The sequence below is a fragment of the Nothobranchius furzeri genome, chromosome 14 (assembly GCF_043380555.1).
Source record: "Nothobranchius furzeri strain GRZ-AD chromosome 14, NfurGRZ-RIMD1, whole genome shotgun sequence".
Lineage (NCBI taxonomy): Eukaryota > Metazoa > Chordata > Actinopteri > Cyprinodontiformes > Nothobranchiidae > Nothobranchius > Nothobranchius furzeri.
The window spans coordinates 10,197,521-10,219,942 of record NC_091754.1 but is presented as its reverse complement, the minus strand read 5'-3'; the positions used below and the strand labels follow the sequence as shown (position 1 = coordinate 10,219,942).

At 42.8% G+C, this 22,422-nt stretch overlaps 1 protein-coding gene across 14 annotated transcripts in view; it reads right to left on the bottom strand.

Moving 5' to 3' along the window:
• Positions 1-2,806: 2,806 nt before the first annotated feature.
• gulp1a (GULP PTB domain containing engulfment adaptor 1a) overlaps positions 2,807-22,422 on the bottom strand; it is a 96,178-nt gene continuing 76,562 nt past the window's right edge. For 12 of the 14 annotated variants that reach the window (XM_015966840.3, XM_015966843.3, XM_070543916.1 and 9 more), the window contains 11 exons: positions 21,265-21,345; positions 13,358-13,419; positions 10,367-10,438; positions 8,601-8,699; positions 8,389-8,526; positions 8,203-8,319; positions 6,918-7,004; positions 6,196-6,426; positions 5,941-6,079; positions 5,769-5,863; positions 2,807-3,542 (listed from right to left, as the gene is read on the bottom strand). In XM_015966840.3, coding sequence (XP_015822326.1) covers positions 3,471-3,542; positions 5,769-5,863; positions 5,941-6,079; positions 6,196-6,426; positions 6,918-7,004; positions 8,203-8,319; positions 8,389-8,526; positions 8,601-8,699; positions 10,367-10,438; positions 13,358-13,419; positions 21,265-21,292 — 1,140 coding nt within the window. In that variant the 5' untranslated portion in view covers positions 21,293-21,345 and the 3' untranslated portion in view covers positions 2,807-3,470. Of the gene's footprint in view, positions 3,543-5,768; positions 5,864-5,940; positions 6,080-6,195; positions 6,427-6,917; positions 7,005-8,202; positions 8,320-8,388; positions 8,527-8,600; positions 8,700-10,366; positions 10,439-13,357; positions 13,420-21,264; positions 21,346-21,433; positions 21,474-22,422 lie in introns of those variants that run through there. The other 2 variants (XM_054747141.2, XM_070543915.1) reach the window with 2 other exon arrangements.

Sequence of the window (22,422 nt, the reverse complement as noted above, 5' to 3'; positions counted from 1 at the left end):
CATCAAAAACAAAATGTAAAATAAATGTCTTTTAGAAGATCTGTAATCAAAATCTGTAAGTCTTAAATATTTGCTGTAAATAAATGTGACGCATTTGATTTAAAAGTTAGAGATTAAACAATTCACCAACTTTTTCTACCATGAAATCTTTTTTTAAACTTATACTGCTCTCTAGTGGAGAAAGTGCATGTTGCCATATTGTAAAAGTATTGTATATTTATGTTGATGCTTTCCCCCCAATTTTTTTAAATGAGTCAATTCCTTTTAAAAGCAAAGAAAACTGTTTTAAATGTTCTAAATAATGAAATGTAGTAAACACTTTTTTCCAGATTTAGGATTGTGAGAAAACAGTTAAATGCTGTTTTAAAAGCAGAATCTTAAGAACATTTTAGCCTGCTCATTCAGATAGAGAACAAGATACTGAATAAGCACCACTCCCCAGCCAACAGAGAAGTCTGAAAGGAAAATGTCTCTGACAGCACACGTGCACGACTCCGCACCGAGCTGTCGGATTCGAATTAAAAAAAGCTGTTAATCAGAAATGTTCTTAACTCATCTCAGTTCATTCAAGTCCTTGGCTTGTCTAAATCACAAGTTAAATTTAACATTAGCAGGTTAAAGTAGTCAGGTGGTACAGGCTCAGAGAGCACCTGCAGCAGCAAATGTTGAAACAAATGGATGAAAACCAAACAAAAACCAACAGTTGGATTTACATTTTAATTAGAAAAAGAACTAATAATACAATAAATGAGTAGCTTTCAGTCTAAAATCCACCAGATGTTCCAGGTGTGGTGCTGTGTCTCTCTCAGGTGGAGGACTCTCCCTCCCCTGGCTCATCTCTCCCATCACTGCCTTCAGGTGAAGGAGAAGGTCCTTCCTCCGCTGCAGCTCCTCCTCCTGCCTCCTCGTCCGCCTCCTCGCTCCCAGACTCGGACTCGTCCTCAAGCTTTCTGGGATCGATGAGTCTGGGTCTACCTGCTCGGAGCCTAAGTCCCTCCTCGTACCACTGCCGGTAGGCGCTCACTACGGCCGCCTTGGAGCAGCCCACCATCTTCGCCGTCTTCGACACGCTGACGCCCAGCTGCCGGGCCACGACCACCTGGCCTTTGTCGAAGTCGCTTAGCTCTTCAGATGGATCCATTTTCACAATATTCCGCAAGCTTATCCGCGTTTAAAACGTCCCAGAAGGATCAGAAACGTCCTTTCGCGGACCGGATGTTGATATGTCAACGACAACAGACTCTTCTTCTACGGTTTTATTAGCAGCTACAAAAGCTGTGTGAGGTGCGTTACCGCCATCTAGCGGTAGTACAGTGAAGAACACTACACGACAGAAGCCGAAAATCCCACAAAATCAGTTTATTGTGGTCAGAAAAAGTTATTTTAATGAATGTGCCTGAAATGTATGCTTTGCTTTTTGTAAACCTAACTGCACATAAACTACTTTGTGTTTTTAAAATATTTTACATCATAACAAAAAACTACTAAATATAGAAATAATAATAAAAAAAATGTATAAAAATATTTTGCGCCATTGTTACAAAATATTCTGGTCTCCACTGGCCCTAGTGAATAAAAGCAGGGGCTTGTGGCTTTCTCCATTATTTAGCAACTATTCTTAAGTACAAGGAAATATCACACTTTTGAACAGTTTTGCTTTTTAATTTTTTTTATTTAAATTTCCCTTTAGTTTTAGCTCAGACTGGTGTAATCTTTTATTAGATTTTATTGGATTAATCATGACGTCTTTTATTTGCTGGACTGGTTAGATTTCAAACCAGCTACAAATAAGCTTTTATTGATTAAACGATTAAAACAAACTCAGGTCAGCTCACAAACTGAATGAGTTCATGTTCACAGTTCACTGTTTAAAACATGAACTAAATTCACACCACTATCTAGTTCACGTTCATTTTTGACACGGCATTGTGTCAAAGGCAGGTACTCACCTGGTTGTTTCATGTGGTTTTTCATAATTTCTGTCATTTTTACGTTCATGAATGTTCTTTAGGAATTTCTAACAGGTCATTATTATACTCACTGGACTTTAACAGTCTGAAAACCCAACATTCAAAAACTAGCAGCGCAGCACACCTGTACTAATAACTGAGTATGTTGCCTGCAGTGCCTCTTGGTGGTCAGGGATAGAATTGGCTCCAACAAACAAGTAACATGAATTAGCTCATTTATAACTTATGTGAATAGACTCTGAATACTTCTACCTATTTGCTGTTAATAATCTCTATACTACAATCACTAATTTAAATAATATGAAACTTCAGTGAGGGGCTGTCACCTGTTGGACATAGAAACAAATTGGTTTATGTTACTCTGCAGTTTCAGCACGTTTCCTGCATGTTTTAGATCTGGAACACATCTGATTTGTTTAATTTAGTGATGAATCACTCCTGTAGACACTAATGAAGGCTGGGAGACATTTCAGCTGTTAGATTAAGGTGTTAAAAACACGCAGCAAGGAGATACCTTTAATTTTCAGTTTGACTGGAGAGAATTAATTGCAGACATTAAGGACTGCTAAAAGCAAGCAAAACTGCTCAGTATCACTTTAAAATGTTTCTTTTTGGGTGCGTCTGTTTGGATGACAGACACAGAATGGGGCTGTTGTGTTTGTCAGACTAATGTGGAGGAAGATACGATATATAAACCAAAACATTTTCAGAGCGCCTTTTTGTGGAAGGAGCTTAACATTTTGACCCAAAAATCTCATCAATGTGCAGCAATGTTGTAAATGCCATTGATGAAATAGAATATTCAAGTAACTGAAATAAAAACAGTAATCAACAGGTTGTCAGGTGGGTAATATCAGATCCCCCAGTTGGAGACTCTTTAATAACTGCAATGTTACTGAAAACAAAAGTAAAATAATGGCAACCTTTAATTCATTTTATGACCAAACAGGGAAAAACAATTAAATGACAAAGTTAGAAACCAAACATTATTTCAAAAGAACTTAAAAAATTCAAATAAACAATGTAAAAGTTAAAAATAACACCAGAGTGGATTATTAAAGTACATAATGTGTCTAAATATGAAATAAACCAGATGTTAAATGATAGATGAAGGTTAAAGTCACAGATTTCTTCAGTTTTCTCCTCGCCGTTTCTTCTCCATAAAAACAGGAATGTGCCGGTAATTCAGAATAAAATCCACACAAGTAGGAAAGTTCGGCCGAGAGCGTACCGCTGGATGGATTCTATTTACATCTCGCCTGTGCAAGCAAAAGTACTCAAAACTGCTCCTTCCATAAGTGTTTCTCTTGTGTACAAAAATAGCTCTTTTCTATAACAGATCTGAGTTGACCTTGAAGTATTGAAAACCAATCTCAATGCAAATGCTTATAAACCTGAAGATGACGAGTGTGACACCCCCGACCCAACCACAGAGTGGCTTTCGGCACTTCTTTATACAAACGAGTCCAAAGTCCGCCTCACAGAGGACTGTCCTCGGCATCAGCAGCGGCTGTCCAGCGGGTCCAGAGAGAAGATGGTCCCCTCCAAGGTTAGTCCCATTTTGAACCCCTCCTGTGAGACGAAATCAGAGGAAAGACTGCAGGTCAGAAACTGCTGGCGTGTTCAGAGCTCGCCTGTAAGCCTCTGAGGTCACTCATGAGCAGGTTGAGTCATGCATCACAACCGTCACACATCCACGAGGCTGAATCCAGTCAGAGACAAATAAAACCCGCAGCAGACACAAAGAGCTCAGTTTGGAGAATCAGAGAGAAACTCGAGGACGAAAACTTTGCAGGATTTTCGTTTGGATGCAAACAGAACAGTACGGACAGCGTTCCTATCTCAACGTCTGAAATGGAACCTTGCCTTTGTGGCTTAATGACGTTCCTTATGCAGATCTGATTCGAGTAAACTGTTTTATATCTCTAGTATGAAAAACTGGCAGATTTTTATAAAAATCTTTCATCTGCAGAAAAAAAATTGTGGCTTTTTTGTCAAATTTGAGTTGATGCCCCCCCACCCCACTGAAAATTCTCATAGGGCATCACCCCCCCTCCCCCCCCCCCCCAAATAAATACAAACTAACTAATTAACTAACAAACAAACTTTTTGAGTGGGTTTTAAGCATCAAATTAGCAGCAAAACAAATACAAAACTGCACGTCTTGATGTGTAGACTGACACCAGGGCGTTTGCATCTCCCACATTAGGATGTGGTTGTCGTGGTTACACAACAACTCAGCAAAGTGCCTGAATCAGTAGGCTGATCATTCCAAAACAATGCAGATCTTAAAATATCTACTTAGTTCAAGGTAATTCATAGCCTGGCAAGCCAGACTAAATAAATGTATTATTTAGTCTGGCCATGCTCCATTGACGGCTCTCGGTTGTGGGGCGGGTTCTACCGTTGTCTTTCAAATGATCTCCACATTCCACTGGACAAAGAATGTGACATACTCTTGTTTCACTCTGTTGCATCATCCTACCCATCAGGCATATAGAGTGCCCTGATTGGCCCACAAGGCAGATAAAGCTCTGTGATTTGTTCACTAAGCAGATAGAGCACTATGATTGGCCCACCATTATGGACCAATCACATTTATGTGTTTGAAACCCCTCTAGAGAGCTGTGATTGGCTAGCCAGAGTCCTGGTAGGAGCTGCTGAGGTTCCAATGGAGCATGCCTAGACCATTCTTTGCAAAGCAAGAATTTGGTCTAGTTCACTAGGCTAGGTAATTCAAGCATTTTCAATGATTTCAAGCACCGTCTGAGTTATTTTGAGAGGTTGCTTTTGAGCGAGCTTTGCTCTGATGTCAGGAGGATTTCTCTTTGAATCTCCAACTTAAAAAAAATAAGAATAAAAACATGTCAAATGAAAACAACTAGCATTTTTTCTTCATCCTAAAACAGGAAGTAAAATAAAAAAATGCCTTTTAATATCTAATCATCAACAAAACAAAGATTTTAGTGCAAAAAATCCAACGTGTGAACATGGGAGTAAACCTGAAAGCATGCAGGAAACAAAACAAAAGAGCAAAGAGTACAAACCATCTCTGACGCTGAGAGGAGAAAGAGAGGAGAAATAACCAGCTGTTAGTTTCAGGAGGAAAACAATGTCGCCCCCTGCTGGAGAAGTCAGCCTAAGCTCCCAAAAAGGTTTTTATTTGTTTGTTTTTAGGTTAAGACCTAGTTCACTTGTTATTTTTTCAACACACTTGGGGTGGTCTCTAATGTAAACAAATGCATTGTGAGTTGAAAAAAAGCTCTGGCGCTCTTGTTTCAGGAACTAGAAGTCAGCCACCGCCGAGGTGAGCAGCAGACAACAGGATTTGGAGTCTTATTTCCTTTTATTTGGACATCTCACCTCTGATTGGCTAATAGCAACGCAGCTCTACCACACTGACTCTATTTGATCTGCAACATTTATTATTTTATCTCCAGAAATAACAAGACTGTAGGAGTTTTGCTGTGTGGCGAAGTTGCTAATGCTAACAGTTAGCTTCTACTAGTCAAAACATTCTCTGCCATTCCCTGAAGCAACAAAAGCCTTCCCCGTCACGCGTCCAGATGGGTGAGTTCAGTGACAGCGTGACGCAGACCGGACTTAATTCACCGTCTATTTTCTATCGGCAACTAATGCAGGAAGAAAGGGTGGAAGGATATTTTTTCCACATTTAACCTGCCTGTTAAACTCAGAGTGACCGATCAGTGAACTTGGCCTTTAAGATTAATTTGATTAATCAAAAATATAATTTCTATGAGTGTGATTAATGAAACGTGTTTCCAGGTCAGAACTCACCTGCATCTCATCCAGCTGTGACTGGATGTCTGGAGGGAAGTCCGCCGCTCCGCAGGTGAACGGATCAAACGGCTCGGCACCAAACAGGTCTTTCCCTGCAGATGCACAGATTCAGGATAAACACCTCTTTCACTGCAAACAGCCGGTTTGTAAATAAATCATCCAGACTCACTTATATCTGGAGGTAAGGTGGTGGGTGGGGGAGGGGGGCATCCGTTGCTGGTCTTGGTCGGGACCAGCGGCGTTGCCGGGGAGAAGGGGACCATGTCAAACATGTCCATGGACTGAGGTCTGATGGAGATGCTCCCCGCCTGGACACAAACACAAACAGATAAAGCACCGAGCGGTGGCGTCTGCTCGGCAGGGCAGGATGCAGGAAAGAGGAAAATACGGTGTTAGAGGAAGAGAAAACAGAAAAGGTGTTTACACGAGGCCGTGGGATGCTGAACCCCTCGGTCGCTCTGGGAGGAGGGACAGCGGGTTTGGCAGGAGGAGGAGTTAGTAACCCGTTGGACAGGTTGGACTCTGGCGAGCTCATGGGAGTCAGAGTGACAGAAGAGATCTCCAGACAGGAGAGAGACCTGATGCTGTGACACCAGAAGAGAGAGGAGGGCCTCTGCAGCATGAACGCCTCGTCGGACGCGTCTATGTGCAACGGCTGAGGAAAGATGGCGGACACAGAGTGAGCAGAGCGAGGACAGCGTTAGTCATTACAATCTCATCAGGCCGTCAGCGTCACGATTAGACCCCAGGTGTATCGCACGCCTCATCGGACCAATCAGGTGTGTAATTGCTTTGCTTCAGAGGCCCGCTGGCCGTCTGCTGATAGGACGGCTGGTTCTGAACCCAAATAACAGAGGTGGTATCAGCAGAGCCAGCCGTCCCTCAATAAAATGCCAACGTCTAGTTTCTAATTAAAAATCTGATGGAGGTCGTGGAGCGGTTGGTGCAGTCCGTTTATTTGCATCCACTTACTCTGGAAAGTTTGGAACTGAGAAGTTTTATGGAAGACGGTTCCTCCAGGAAGGAAATTCAACCCATTCCTGCTAATCTAGTAATTTATTAGAAGTAAATAAGTAAGAAAGAAATCCTGGAGGGACAGAATGAAGTGAGAGTTGGTAAAAGTAGATTTGAGGTCATTTGTGATACCGGTGGTACGTGTGCGATCATCAGCTGTTCCTCCAGCTCATGGAGCTGTTTCTTCAGCTCAGCGTTTTCTGTTTCCAGCTCCTGAATCTGCAGAAAACAAAAGCAGTAAACAACAACAGCAGGAACTTCTGAAACGGGCCTGTGTGGACACATAAACCAGACAGAAACAGAGAAAAAATCAACCTGCTGTTTTCCTCCGGTTAAAGTCCCTGGTTAGCTCGGGTCAGGTAAAACGTTTTTTTTTCCTTCCCTATTTAAATAAAGCACAACTGTTGATTCGGCACTTATGACTTCATCTAAGTATCACCTTTCATTAGGGCCCTCGCTGACGGGTGTGTGATGAAGTCTTCAGCATTCACAGCCTCTAAAAGGGATATTCTGGCTGTTCTGTGATATAATCTAGGCAATCCGGGTTAGGGTTAGAAATGAGCGCCGTTCAACATTTTCCAATAGCGTTACACATCCACAGAAGCCAGCTGCATTTGCTGAGGCACCCCGAGTGGTGAAGCATTAGCGACATTTCTTATGGGCATAGAGGTCTTTAAAAAATCACATAAATATGTGAAATAAACAGCGTAACGTGAGAATAACAATTGTGTTTTAGCTATGATGGCCAGCTAGGTGCGTGTTCACAAACAACAGCTGTTGCTTCCAGTCGTTAGGGAGCGGGGCTTAAAGAGCAATACATGTTGTCACCTCTAGGTGGTGCCCTTTGAGAAAAACTCCAGATTTCTGCTTTATTGCTAGGATGTCCGGGCGTTTTATTGCGCCGTCTTTATCAAATGTGAACTAGAAATAGTAAAAACTTTATTCTACAGCCTGATAGATTTTCCAGCCCATACCGCCAAATCTCCAAATGCAGCAACATAATAAAATGAAAAAATTAAAAATCCAGATGAGGGGATTAAAATTGTGGATTTTTGTGTTCTTTCATTAATAATTTACTAACCAACGTAAAAAATTCAGTGAATAACTTTTACAGAGAAGTCTTTGCTAGAATCCTAAAAGGTTCAAGAGCCGCAGCCGATTTAATCTGGTTTGTATTTTCAGGTTTTGAGGTGGCTTTAGGGGTAAAAATAATCTAAATTGTTTTCATTATGTATGCATGGATTGATTATTTATTTATTTATTAATTTTTGCATCTGATGTTCAGCTAACAGCTGCTGTCATTTAGTTATTTCTAATTCCAGCTGCAGCTCTTTCATTAATATTCATCCCTGATTGTTTATGTTAATGAATGAAGGAATCAATAGGATTGAGCTGCGCATCGATCAGCTGGGCTCACCCGCTTCTGCAGGCCTCCGATCTGCTTCCTCGTCTCCACATCTTTACCTCCCGACTCCAGGAACTTTTTGTAGGCCAAGTCGAAGGCCTGACCGATGGTTAGGGTGATCTCCTCCGCCTGGAAACAAACACACCTTTCAGAAAATAATAAACAGTGCACAACACTTCAGTCCGAAGGGAAACGTACACATTTTTCGCTGTCGAACACATAGCACAGGTGCTTGTTGGACTCGGAGTCTTTGCAGATGAAGGTGAAAATCCGCTTGTCGGTTTTGTCGTCTGCACAGAAGGAGATCCGGTGTAACTGACAGTTATGCTGCACATCCTGCAGCAACAAAACACATCGTTTATTATTTACAAGACAAGCTGAGAAAAGTTTGGTCCAAACAACAAACTTACTTTAGACTTGGGATCCAGAATCTTCACTCCGTAAATGGAAATCTGAAGCTCCACCTTTGGGGTCTTCTGACCCTCTGACTTCTTTATGTGTCGCTGAAACTGTGGAAGAAAAAAAACCTCAGACAGGCTGAAAGGAAAGAGGAGATAATGGTTGTGATGTTAGGAAATATAATGGAGCTTTATTCCCCGTGTATCTTGGAGCGTCGCCATGGAGGCCGGGTCAGGAATGGACCGGGATCAGATGCAACAAAAGAGGCAGCGGTTTGGAAAGAAACAAGCTCCTTCCCACAGGAGGCCTCACACTCAGCTCCTCGCAGGAGGAGACGGGAGCACGAGGCCAGCAGAGGAGCTGCAGCGCGGCTTTAATAGCAGAGAAGAAGCTCGGGTTAAAGGTCACCCACCAGGTGAGCTCACTAGAACTGGGTTTGTTTGGGTTTCAGCTCTCTTTAAGGCCTTTTCAGCTCCACTTCTGCAGGATATTTAGTTTTTAAACAAGCCACAAGCTGCCTGACGAAGATGAGAAGTTCTGCAGATGAATTCTTTCTTCTTTTTTTTAAACAACGGCGAGTTTTAAAATCTCAGTCAAAAAGGTCCACGTCTGATAACTTCCCAGAAGAATAAATGTTGCTTTTGTTGTTTATTTCAAACCTTTGTTTTAGTTGCGATGCATATTAACTTATTTTATCTGTTTTAGCTTGTTTTAATCATCTGACATGGGTGGGTGTGGTCAATGGTTGGCCACACCCACAGGAAATAACCGCTGACACATCCCCCAAACAACTCATAAGTAAAACATGTAAAGAACTTTATCTAAACATCACTGAACAAAAGAGTTAAACTGTTAAATGCAGTGGGACACAGTTAGAACTGAGGTAAATGTTTTAAACCGGAGGTGATTAGGTTCTGGTTCCTAAACCTCGTTACACCGTGTGGACGTCAGAAAACGATCTCACTTAAAAGTCGTGGTCATGAAAACGCGTTTTCCTGCCTTTACCCAAATTAAAACCTCGGATCACGACACCAACAGAAGACGCAGGATGTTTTTAGCCCTCAGCTAGCATGTTAATCAGTGCTGTGCCATACGCACACTAGTCAGCTGCTGATGATGTCGTCAACGCAACTCATCCCCCCACTAGAGTCTTACTCCACCAACACTTCCTGTTAGATGAATGCACCAAAAGGAGGCGTTGCTGCAGGCGTCTTTAATTTCAACCAATCAGATGTAGGCAATCACAGGAAGACCATAAAAATGTTGCACATCCTATGAATCCTTTTAGAAGATAGTAAACACACACAGTACGTTCCCTGATGCATACTGGGGTTGGTCCAGATTAGTTTGCATCTATGTACTATTGGTAATATTCAGCTTCCAGCAGAAAGTCTATTATTTGTGTCGTTTTCTGTTGCTGGGCAGATTTCACAGTGGACTTTATTTTACACAAGACAGATGAGGAGGTAAGAAAACCGTAATCATCACTAAATTTCCATTAAACATAACGACAACAACTTCAGAGAGATATATGACAGCTTGAGTCTTTCAGCCAACAGATAATTATGTTGCTGATTACTGAATCTTCCATCAGGCTGAGTGAGCAAACTGCTTATCCAGCACTCTGAGGCGTCCGCAGCCCGGAAAACTCCAAGGGCACCTTGTTGGACTGGACGAGGGAGGGGAGGACGGGGTGAGGAGGGGTGAGGAGGGTATCTGTCACGCCCACCAGCCCTGCGCTGAGTCTCTCATCCAATCTGCTCTCTCCTGATTTTACCTTCAGCTTTCTGACCGCATCCTTCACAACTTCTGTGCCTTTCGGAGCTTCGACTTCCGTGTTTCCAAGGAACTGCAGGAAGACACGAAACAGATAAACTGGAAGTCAGTAAAGCAGGAAATGAAAAAGAGGAGAGTAAATTTCATTTTTACACTTAATTCTCCAGCAGATGGAGCTATTTCATTTCTCTCAGCTCATCCATTCACACACACACACACACACACACACACACACACACACACACACACACACACACACACACACACACACACACACACACACACACACACACACACACACACACACACACACACACACACACGTGTGTCAACAGTTGTGTCAAACCCCTGAAGATTGAAAAAAATAAAATTAAGTCATAGTGGAGATCAGATAGGCAGAAATTTTCTATATGATGCAGGGAAATCTGTAGAGAAACATCCTGGCACATTTGGTGCATTTTATTCATTCATTCATTCATAAAAATTTGGGTTATAAAAACAATCTGAATCAACAGCAGTGAGTAAGAAAATAAAATCACTACTTCAAACTTCATTTCCATCAGGAATGATGTGATTTGGGTTTAAAAGCGGTGCAACTGCAGGAGAACATCAACGGGACTTCGTTAAAACAGGTGGGAAAGCCCCGCCCCTTTGTAGCTCTGTAGTTCAGGTAGACTTTGCAGTAGAAACCTCCGTTTAAATGAATTCCAGCGAGATGGACTTTACACGTCCACAGTGGTGTTTTAGTGTCTCTTGTAGTTTTTACACAAACACAATTTTACAGTTTTTAGAAGAAAGACAGAAATAAACGACACAAAACTGCTAAAGAGTAGGAAAACAGACAGAGGCTTCACATGCAAAGTGTCAGCGCTCTGCACCGGGGTGACAAATGAACTCTCCACACTCTCGTGGCCATGTCTGCCCGAAATAGAAAAACGAGCAGCACGTGTTCCTGAGAGGTGCATTGTGGGCCGGTGACTGGGGACATTTCAGGAGGCAAATCTACCACGGAAGCTCATCCATCAACCGATGCATGCAGGAGAGAACAACCCCCACCTCTCTCTCTCTCTCTCTCTCTCTCTCTCTCTCTCTCTCTCTCTCTCTCTCTCTCTCTCTCTCTCTCTCTCTCTCTCTCTCTCTCTCTCTCTCTCTCTCTCTCTCTCTCTCTCTCTCTCTCTCTCTCTCTCTCTCTCTCTCTCTCTCTCTCTCTCTCTCTCTCTCTCTCTCTCTCTCTCTCTCTCTCTCTCTCTCTCTCTCTCTCTCTCTCTCTCTCTCTCTCTCTCTCTCTCTCACACACACACACACACACACACACACACACACACACTCACACACACTCACACACACACACACCCTTGTGTCAGGCCTGAAAAGTTCACTGAGATGACAGAAGGACGAGCGGAGATCACCCTGAGAACGGACCGAGCTAGCGGGCTCGGTTCCGCTTCTTTAATGAGTCCAATTTAAAATAAAATGCTTCAAACTTTATTTGACTTCAATAATTGACACTCAAACACCAGCTTCTACAGAGGCGTGGCATTCAGCTCATGGTACCAATTAACCAAGGATGTCCAAAGTGTGGTCTGTGGGCCATTTGAGGCCCCTCGGAAGTCCTGGGTGGCCTTTAACTGCAGGTTTTTCTGGTCTATAGGGCCTTACATGGACAAGCACCATCTTACATTGGTGATCTTCTTAGTCCCTACACCCCCAGCAGGTCCCTGAGGTCCAGTGGCCAAAGTCCACTGGTTGTGCAGCACCAGGCTAAAGGTCAAAGGTGACAGATCATCTGCTGCTGTGGCCCCCAGACTCTGGAACTCTCTCCTCCTAAGCCTCAGATCAGTGGACTCAGTGGTCTCCTTTAAGAAGCAGCTGAAAACTCACCTGTTCAGGTTGGCTTGGGTGTGACCTTCATCACCACCCTCTCCTCATTCTGCTCTTTCTACCAACTCCGCCGTTCCCGGGATCCACTGATTTCCCTCTCTCTTAATCATTTTCTCTCTCCATTTCCTCACATTTTTTAATCACAATTTTTTTCTCATTTTAATTTTGTTTAATCATTTAAAACAATCTTTCTATGCTTTAAATTTTTGCTCTTGTGAAACAGCTTTTACAGTTTTACATCCAGTCATCGGAAATTTCACGTCGACTCAGGACTGCTGACAAATATCTGGAACTTTGTCTCCGATAGATTTGAAAAAACTTTATGAGCTAGAAAACAAAGAGATGTTGTCATCACCCAGACTGAGCCTGAAGCCCAAAGGACAGCTTCCTGTGAGGACATCTCTCTGTAGGACACGCTATCAACAAAAAGCAGTCATCACTAAAAGTCGACAGACACCCAAGACTACAACGATGAAGAGAGACAAAAAGCACCAGCATAAGCGTTTCTTTTATTAGATCTGAGCCAAACTCCAAATAGGAGTATTTCATATGACCTAGCATGCAGCCTCCATTGCTGCTAACATTGCTACTGCTAATCTCGCATCATTGGCTTAATGATGCAACTCTGTGGTTATTTTCACATCAGTTTGAAGCTTCAAACGGCACGAGCCAAGAGAATCTCAAAAATTAGCTGCACACAAAGCCTGAAAACAGCCATGAGATTCCTCGAATCTCAGCAGATGGAAAAGTCGATCATGGGAGCCGACGATCCGATCAGAAAGCGTCCTCATACAGGGTCGCAGCTAAAGCAGGTTTAGAGTGTTTTTGGAGTTTGATGTCAGATCTGAGTGCCTTTAGTCAAACTAAACAGAATAAATGAGCCTGATAGGGTAATAGGTGGAATAGAGGGTTCAACTTACTGACTTTTAAAATATTTGTTTGTTTTTACCTAATTTAGACCAATCCAAACTAAACGAGTCAGTTTCAGGATAAATCCCTGCTGCACCATGGGCCTTGTAGTCTCAGGAATGAATGAATGAACAGCACCAGCACACTCGAGGTCCGCTACTGCAAACTGATCTGAGTGCATCAGTGTGAAGGTGACTGGTACCTTGGCATTGTAGGCGATGTAGTGCTTGGCTAGGGCCTCCGGGGTGTGCATCCACGACTTGTCTGGAAAAGGTCAAAATAAAAAAATAAAAACACCATCAGTGCATTTTCACCATTTCAGTCCTTCAATTTTGATCCCGACTCATGGATAACCAGACACTGAAGGGTTTCTTAACTGAAGGGATGAGCGAGTGACATAATGAGACTTTAGACCTTATCATCAGATATGGATTCATTCATGCAGGAAATAGGGTTTTTACACCTGATTTGTGTTTTTCGAGCACCATTCTTTAGTTCTTCCTCAGATTTACCAACAAAACATGCCATGATGGTTGAACAGAAATGGAGTGAAAAGCAAAAGAAAACCCCTAAAAAACAAAGTCTCTTCAGACATGTCATGTTCTGTGTCCCTCTGGTCCCCAGCACCCTCCTGTTCTCACTCCAGGTTCTCCTCCTGTGTCTCAGTGTTCCCCAGCCCTCTCTAGGCTTCCCTCATGTTTCCTCCTAGTCACTCCCTGGTAGTTCCTATTTTATTTTGTATTAGTCCTCCTCATCCCTCTAGTTATTAGTTGTCTATATTTGCCCTTAGTCCTTAGGTTTAGTTATTCGGTGCTTTATAGGTTATGTTTATCTTCCCTCCTGCTTAGTTCTTTCACCCATTTAGTTTATTGATGCCACCTGTCTTCCCTCTAGATTTCACTCCTCACACCTGTCACCTGTTCCCCTGATTGCCTCCCTCTCCGTTTAAAAGCCCCGTCTTGTCCCTCAGGGTGTGTCGGTCCATTGTTGTCAGCGTGTTTTGTTCTCCAGTGTAAAACCTGAGACTCCGGCTCGTTTAATGACTCCTGAACTTGTTCGTGTTTTCTGGATACCTGGCTTGACTTCCTGTCCATCGTTTTTTTTTTTTTTTATAAACTCCCAAAATAAAGGATTCTACCTCTTTTCAATGACTCCTGCCTCATGTCGTCTGGTGCTCTGCATATTGGGTCCTACTCCTCCTGCTCTGAACCTGACAAGACATCTTTGTCATCACAAGCACCAAACAACAGAAACACAAAAGATGGATAAAGGAAGCTATAGAGATAAGGAGACGTGGATGTGGGACCAAGAACAGAGACGATGGGTTCTAAACATTGGACCGCGCATGGGACTGCATCATTGGAGAGGGGAGAGCGGGCAGCAGAGGGCGACAACGTCCTCTGCTGCCCGCGGATAAACGGAGTAGGAAGTGACGCCACCATCAGCGTCAGCTCTGAGGATGTTTGCAGTCGGCAAACGAAACTGTCAGCAAGGTAAAGAGAAACCTTTCCTGTGTTTTAAAAAAGAACCAAAAATGGAAAGTCTCTTCAGAACAATTACACTTTGAAACATTACAAAAGTAAACCTAACTGCTTGGTGAAAGTACGGCTTGTAATACGTTTTCTCCACAAAGAGGCTGCTTAGGAAACGGTCGACAACACGTTTATCACTATTTCTCACACACAATCGTCTCTGTTCTACAGGATCCTCCACCAGAAAGTGAGCAACAGGTCAGAGGTCACTCCAGGTGGCCGGGGGTCTGATCCTAATCCTCTCATTAGTCCGGCACTTCTTTCACTCTTAATTTCCTGCTCATAAATGACTTATTACCACCTTGATGAATCTCCTGGTAAAATATGCATGAATGTGACCTTGGGGCTGGTGTAGGTCTAGACTCGTAGGGTGTCGGATTCAGGTTTCCTCCTCATGACTTTGTTTACATCATGCTGTTGGGTGGATAGAAATCATCTAACTAGAACTCATACCGCCGAATGGGACGAGTTTAAGGTGGAAATCTGCAAAAATGACAGAAAACGTCACTAAGCTATGTCCCTGTTTAGCCTTCAGACATCACCTCTGACCTGTCATTCAACCAGGATTTAATAGATCCTTCACATCGGAGCAGAAAGGATTATTGATTGTTTGGATCCAGCTTCTGGAGTGGGGTCATGGTGAAACAACCTCTGCAGCAGATAGCTGCATCCTCAGCACGATGCTGGGATGGAAAAATGACGTCTCCTTCTTTCTCTCCGGCACGGGAGTCCAGGATGCTCACTCTCCAGACGAGTTAAAGAGGAGAGACGGGAGGAAGCGTTGACGGCTGACAGCTACTTGGCAGGCGGGCTGGTGGATATTTTAGATTGTTCTGATCCAAACGGGAGGTTGGACTGGCGGTTCTGAGTGGTTCTGTCCACGACCACACCGAATCCTTTTGTTCTTAAGCTTTCAATATACAACAAAATCATACTTGGTCTATTATTAAAATCATTTGTGTATTTACAAGACAACAGCATCTGGTTTCTTTATACAATATATTAAGTCGAATCTTTTGATTTAATAATATAATAAAACAAAGAAATAAAATTTAAACAGGAGAATAAAGCTCATCAATCAGAGGGCATTTAATAAGGATTTATTTTCTGGGGAAGACATCAAAACTCAAATCTGATAAATTAAGTCTCCTGAGGGACCTCCTCTCATACCTGGAATAACGCACCTGCTACCTTCTGGACAGTCTGTGGTGCAACGTCGCGTTAGTGGATGGAGCGAGACATGATGTCCCAGAGGAGCTCAACTGGATTCAGGTTTGGGGGTCTATAACATCAATGCCTTCGTCTTACTGCTGACACACTCCAGCCAGATGAGGTCCAGCATTGTCTAGCATTAGGAGGAACCCAGGGCCAACTGCACCAGCACATGGTCTCACAAAGAGGGAAGAAGATCTCATCTAGGTACTTCATGGCAGTCAGGCTACCTCTGGTGAGCACATGCAGCCCCCCAAAGAAATGCCACCCCCCACCATCACTAACCCAATGCCAAACCAGTCATGCTGGAGGATGTTGCAGGCAGCAGAATGTCCTCCACAGCTTCTACAGACTGTCACGCCTGTCATATGAGCTCAGCGTGAACCTGCTTTCATCTGTGGAGAGCACAGGGCCAGTTTGCCAATCTTGGTGTCCTCTGGCAAATGCCAAACATCCTGCACGATGATGGGCTGTAATCGCAACCCACACCAGTGTACGTCGGGCCCTCATACCACCCTCATGGAGTCTGTTTCTGACCATTTAAACAGACACATGCACATCTGTGGCCTCCTGGAGGTCATTTAGCAGGGCTCTGGCGGGGCTTTTCCCATTCCTGGAGGAACGCTGGTAGTGCCTCCATGCTCTGGACACTACGCTGACACACACAGCTTGTGTTGATGTGCCATCCTGGATGAGCTGCTCTACCTGAGCCTTTGTGTGGTTTGTAGACTCCGTCTCATGCTCGCATTAGAGTGAAAGCACTGCCAGCATTCAAACGTGACCAAAACATCAGCCAGAAAACAGGAACTGGGACGTGGTCACCGCCTGCGGAACCACTCCTTTATTGGGGACGTCTTGCTAAATGTCTATAATTTCCCCCTGTTGTCTTTTCCGTTTACACAAAAGCACGTCAGCCTTCCTAAGCGGACAGTTTGATGTCACACAAGTGTGACTGACTTGGAGTTATATCATGTTGTTTTTATTTGTTTGAGCAGCGTACATTCATGCGGGATTGTCAAAGAAAAAAACAGAACCTGGTTTATTATTATTACTGGATTGCTGTTAGCTTCGGCTGAATAAATGCTTTGTGCAAATTCCTGAAATAAACTCACTCCTCTGATGCAGAAAAGTCACTACACGGATTTAGGAATTCCCCTTCTGTAGTTTATAGAAACGACTTCAGCAGGATCTGAATCAGAAGCAAACTGTTTACTGCTATCTCATGATCCTCCTCCCAAAGCTATCAAACACAACAAACACACCGTGAAATTAAAAATAAACCTGATGATTTCTGCTTTAATCGTAATATAAACCATTCCCAACTGCTTATGCAATCGTTCTACAGAACATTTGTGAAATAAACATCACTAAAGGCAGAGGATCCAGCAGGAGTCTTCATAAATTATGCTTATTTTAATTTTAATGGTGACTAAACACATTTTATCATTGGAGCTGTAAGTGAATGAACCAATTTAACTTCAAATAATCATAATTTTGTTATTCTATGGTGGGTGTATTTCCCCACAAATTTAACAAGAATCTGCACACAAAATTATGAAAATAGAGGTTTAAAATAGACACAAAGCTAAAGTATAATGGGATTTATTCATGTTGCTTTTTTGTTTAAGACAAAATATTATTTGATGACCTGCAGAAAGATGAAATGTCTGACAAAACTCTAGCTCTTTCTCAAATACTTTTGGTTTTGGCTGCAAATTGAGATTTAAAATGATCATATTGGTCACTGGATGAGTTTTAAAGCACCGTTAATTCAATAAAGCCAACTATGCAACAGGAGGACAGTCTCAGATCGATTATGTCTGATGACTGCCAAGGACAAAACTACTGTTTCTAATTCTAATGAGAATCATTTCATATTAAATTCAGGGGTGACAAAAGAAATATGAGACCTGGGTAATAAAAACATCATGGATTTGTCTTTAATCTTAGAGAAAATATTCTTTTATGTGTCAAAAGTTTTTAAAGTGACTGTGTATTTTGCCTGGTGATAGAGGGCAGTACATATCTAAATCACTGCAAGCAAGCAGTACCGTAAATCCTCTAATATTGGCCTGTATTCAATTAACGGCCGGGTATCATATTTTGGCCAGTGTTGAAGTCGGCGGAGGTGAATAATGGCCGGTATATTATTGTGGCCGGGTGGAATGTGGTAACAGGCAAGTACGGGGGGCGGTTGTGTCATCCGTCTCACTTTTGATTTGCCAGTGATAGACCACAAGGGTAACTTTAACCGTGCGGAGACGAAGAGGAGGCGAAAATTTGATATCAAGTTCAAAGAGAACCTGCTGATTATGCTGGAGAACACTGGGGAGCAATAGGGGTTGTATGAACTAGTCGAATTCACTATAGTGACTTTTTATGCCCGTCATCAACTAGTCGCTGTCACGTGATAATGACCGGCAAGATGCAGTCCTCAGAAAACACAGCAGCCTGCTGTCAGCAGGGGGGGCAGAGCGTCGGTACTGACACGCGATCGTTCATGTCGGTTCATTTCCTTTAATGTTTTCTGTCTTTTATTTGCGCCTGATGCGTTTCGCTGCTGTGGATCGGGGCGCATCACCTGTTTTGTCCTCGGTGACGCACCGATCACTGATGCGGCCGCCAAGCAGCGAGCACTCTGCTGTTTTTGCGGTCGGTAGATCTTTTAGAACTGCAGTTCAAAGGTAACTCATAAGGTGAATATATTTGAACCCAGGTAGCAGTTTTTCTTTAGGATTGAGAGGAGATGCAGAAAGATAATAAACAGGCAGGACATAAAAATAGTCAAATAAAAACAAGTTAGTTTTTGTACCTGGTGGTTGCAACAAACAGACACCATTGAAGGTAATCACAAGTGAGGAACAGAAAATGAAATAATTATTTTAATGTTTAGAGCAGCAGGAACTCCGAGAGGCTGCAGGCCCATCAGTGAGTTTGCGGCCACTGCGCAGGGGGAGGGGGGAGAGGGCTGAAGCAGAAACTACCGTTGTTAAAAGAAATTTGTTTAACTTTGAAAATGTGGGCGTAATTTTATTTGTCAAAAACTCCAGCAAACAATTAGTTCATTTTGCTCAAATAGAAATAGAGGCCTGCCTCTAATTCTGGTCCTCCTTCCAATAAAGGCCTGGAGCTTGATGAGCTTGAGTCAAATACAGGCCCGGGCCTGTATTAGATTTACGGTATTTTTGTGTTTGAGTAAAACCTTACTAACGGCCCACTGTCCAAAGACCTAGTAAGGACGTTCTATAGGAGTGGAACCAACTCTGGACTGACGGACTCAATGTAGACATGACACCCATGCGACGTTGACTGTTTGCAGAAGGACGGCCATTAGGGTCAAAAATCCCTTGGAACACATCAGACTCCCTTTCATCACTGGCTACAAGTGAAGATGTAAAAGTGTGAAACAACGTTTATGAACGGTGAAAGTTTTGTAACCATTTGTTACAAATCAGTAAACATGTTGTCCTCACGGGCTCCCGTAGAAGGAAACATGGCGCGTAATATGGCATCACCCAGAGACTTATGGTGTTTCTCAATACCAAGGAACCTCACCTTGATGTCTTGGTCCCGCCCCAGTTGCCTAGGAGATATGTCATCAGAAAACTGCCAAGATGTGTTCCAATGTTCATGTTCTACCAAGGCGTTTGTTAGCCGTTTAGCTAGCTGAGCAAAGACACACGGGAGGTGCCTTGTAGCCTCCCTGAATACAGCGCAGTGGTTTCAAAAAGAAGGCAGATCAAAAGACAGCAGCTATTTTGGGGGCAAATTTCAAGTTTAAATGTAAGTCAACTAATTGTAGCTATCGGGCTGATATCCAAATATGTTACCTATGGTTGGCTAGTTGCTGAGTAGTTGCAGCTTCAGTGGCTAGCAGGTAGTAACTCGCTTACACATTTAATTTAACCAATATATACACAATTTAAAAAGTAAAAGGCTTGTTATATATTTATATTGAAAGATGTAAAATATACTGTTACTTCACGCATCACGTGATGCAAGTCTGTTGCATTGAACACTTTCATTTGACCAATGAAGGACAGTGTCCTTGTAAGCAAGGTGCCTGGCCTTGCAGGTCATTGCCTTGTGAGGCCAGGCGCCTTTCCATTGAGAATCACCTTTAGACCCGCTCTCATTCATTTTAGACCCGATTCTTATGGTTATATGTTACGAAGCTGCCAATATTTTTCAACAACTGGATATAATTGAATTAATTTTCAACAACATTTTGATTAACTTTTCCAGAGATTAATGGTAAAACTACACATTGTAAATTTAATCCAATCGTTACCATAAGAATCAGGTTTCTGCTTTAAAAATGCAAACCAGTTCATCTTTTTTCCGAGTTTGGTTTGTGGGAAATCAACATGTGGCGAACAAACGAGCGGGAAATGACAGTGTTGACTCTGGACACACAGCTGTCTCTGGTTAAATTTATGATTCATCTTTTCCCGGATAAGAAAGCTTTTCCTTTTAGTCCCAAGAAGGAATGAAAACATGTTTGTGGACTTTTGGCTCATTTCACCTCCACTTGACTTTAACAAGAGTTTCAGAAACAAAAAGGGTGTTAGAAGTCAAAGGGATCGAAGGTCTAAAGGAATTCCTGAACACCTGGAGAATCTGGTAAATCTTTTCTTTTTGGATGGATGGGGAATGGTTGGAGCATTTATGGCTCTCCGTAAACATTCAGAGTGCCGACCTGCCTTTTGTTTTCCATGTAGCTGCGATTGCTTTCAACAACAGCCTTCATTACATTTCTTTTTTCCAAATATCTTCTGGTGTACACATCCTTTAAAGAGCAGAGGAATGAAATTAATGGAGCCACATTTCCATCTAAAATGCAGGTTTAATATGAGGTGATGGACAAATGTCCGTCCTTCCAGATTAACATAATTTGCTCCTGAAATAGAAAAGCTAGTGGGAGAACATGAATTAGGGCCAAATACCATTGAAGTGCGTGGCACCACCTGGGCGTTGGACATTTTCCTCAGCTTCGGGTCTGCAGATTCACACCAAATAAATGGAGCAGATGGAGGTAAACACATCAAGCTGTTTTACGAGCTTCGGTAAAAACGTCCCTCTGCATTTGGACCGAGTCACCTTACAACTCTTTCACAACCCATTTAACGTTCATGCAAACGCACAGAAGGCTAAGTCTGAACAGTTTCATTAGAGGGAATCACTAAAACATTTGTTCTAGATCTACACATAAAACTGAACCGACAAATCAGAGGAATGTTTAAAATAAACCTTGACACTTCGGTGTCAGCACATACTACGGATGTTTGGGAATACCAGGAACAGCAAACGGTGAAGCTAAAAACACCCTGGTTTTCCAGAATCTACATCACAGAGGTGTTTGTACCTTTTTTCCTGTTGAAGGCGCGGTTCATAGTGGAAAATGTGGGTCGCTCAGGTCCGTCTCGACAATCTGCCAATCCTCCACCTGAAAAAGCAGCAGGAGGAAACAAAATCTGTTTCAACTTCAAACCTTCACTGAAAACAGACCCAGAGAAACAGAGTAAACCTTTCACCTGGTGAGGATGAAGTAAGGCTGACTGAAGGAAAGGTAAACCTTAGACCAGGTCTTTATTTGTGTTTATTTACCAAAGACTCATCAGGCGCCGTCAGCGTTACTGCAGACATTTTTAAGAACATCATTTTTTGTGTTCGTTCACAAACAAGAGAGTTTTGGGTGAAATTAATAATTAAAAACTATTCTATGAATAGATTGAAAAAGACACATTTTGGGAGAATCTTAGTCAATGTTCTGTGTCATCATGAACATTCTCTGCAACACTAAGGAGAACAAAAAATACAACTCCCTCAAATCAGTACCTGGACATTTTAAGGCCAGTAAAACAAAACTGTTTTAAAGTGAAACTATAAAACTTTCAATTATAAAAAAAAAACATTCATAGGTCTGAGATGAGCTGATGAGAGGTTTACTGCAAACGCCCAGCAGTTACACACTTACACAGCTAAAGTTTACATGGCTAAAAATTACACAGCTAAAGTTTACACGGCTAAAAATTACACGGCTAAAGTTTACACAGCTAAACATTGCACGGCTAAAGATTACACGGCTAAAGTTTACACTGCTAAAGTTTACACGGCTAAAGATTGCACGGCTAAAGTTTACAGCAGAAGTACTGCTCATCCAAACAACTTTTGATTTAAGATATCCCCTCCTTGAACCGTCACCTTATCGTGGTGGAGGAGTTTGAGTGCCCTAATGATCCTAGGAGCTATGTGGTCTGGGGCACTTTGTGCCCCTGGTAGGGTCTCCCATGACAAATTGGTCTTAGGTGAAGGGTGAGACAAAGAACGGTTCAGAGGATCTTTCATGGATGTACAATCAGAGTCGGAGTACCCGGCCCGGAGGGTTACGGGGGTCCCACCCTGGAGACAGGCCTGGGGTTGGGGCCCGTGAGCGAGCGCCTGGTGGCCGGGGTTTCGACCATGGAGCCCGGCCTGGCCCAGTCCGAACCGGATACATGGGCTCATCCAACTGTGGACCCAC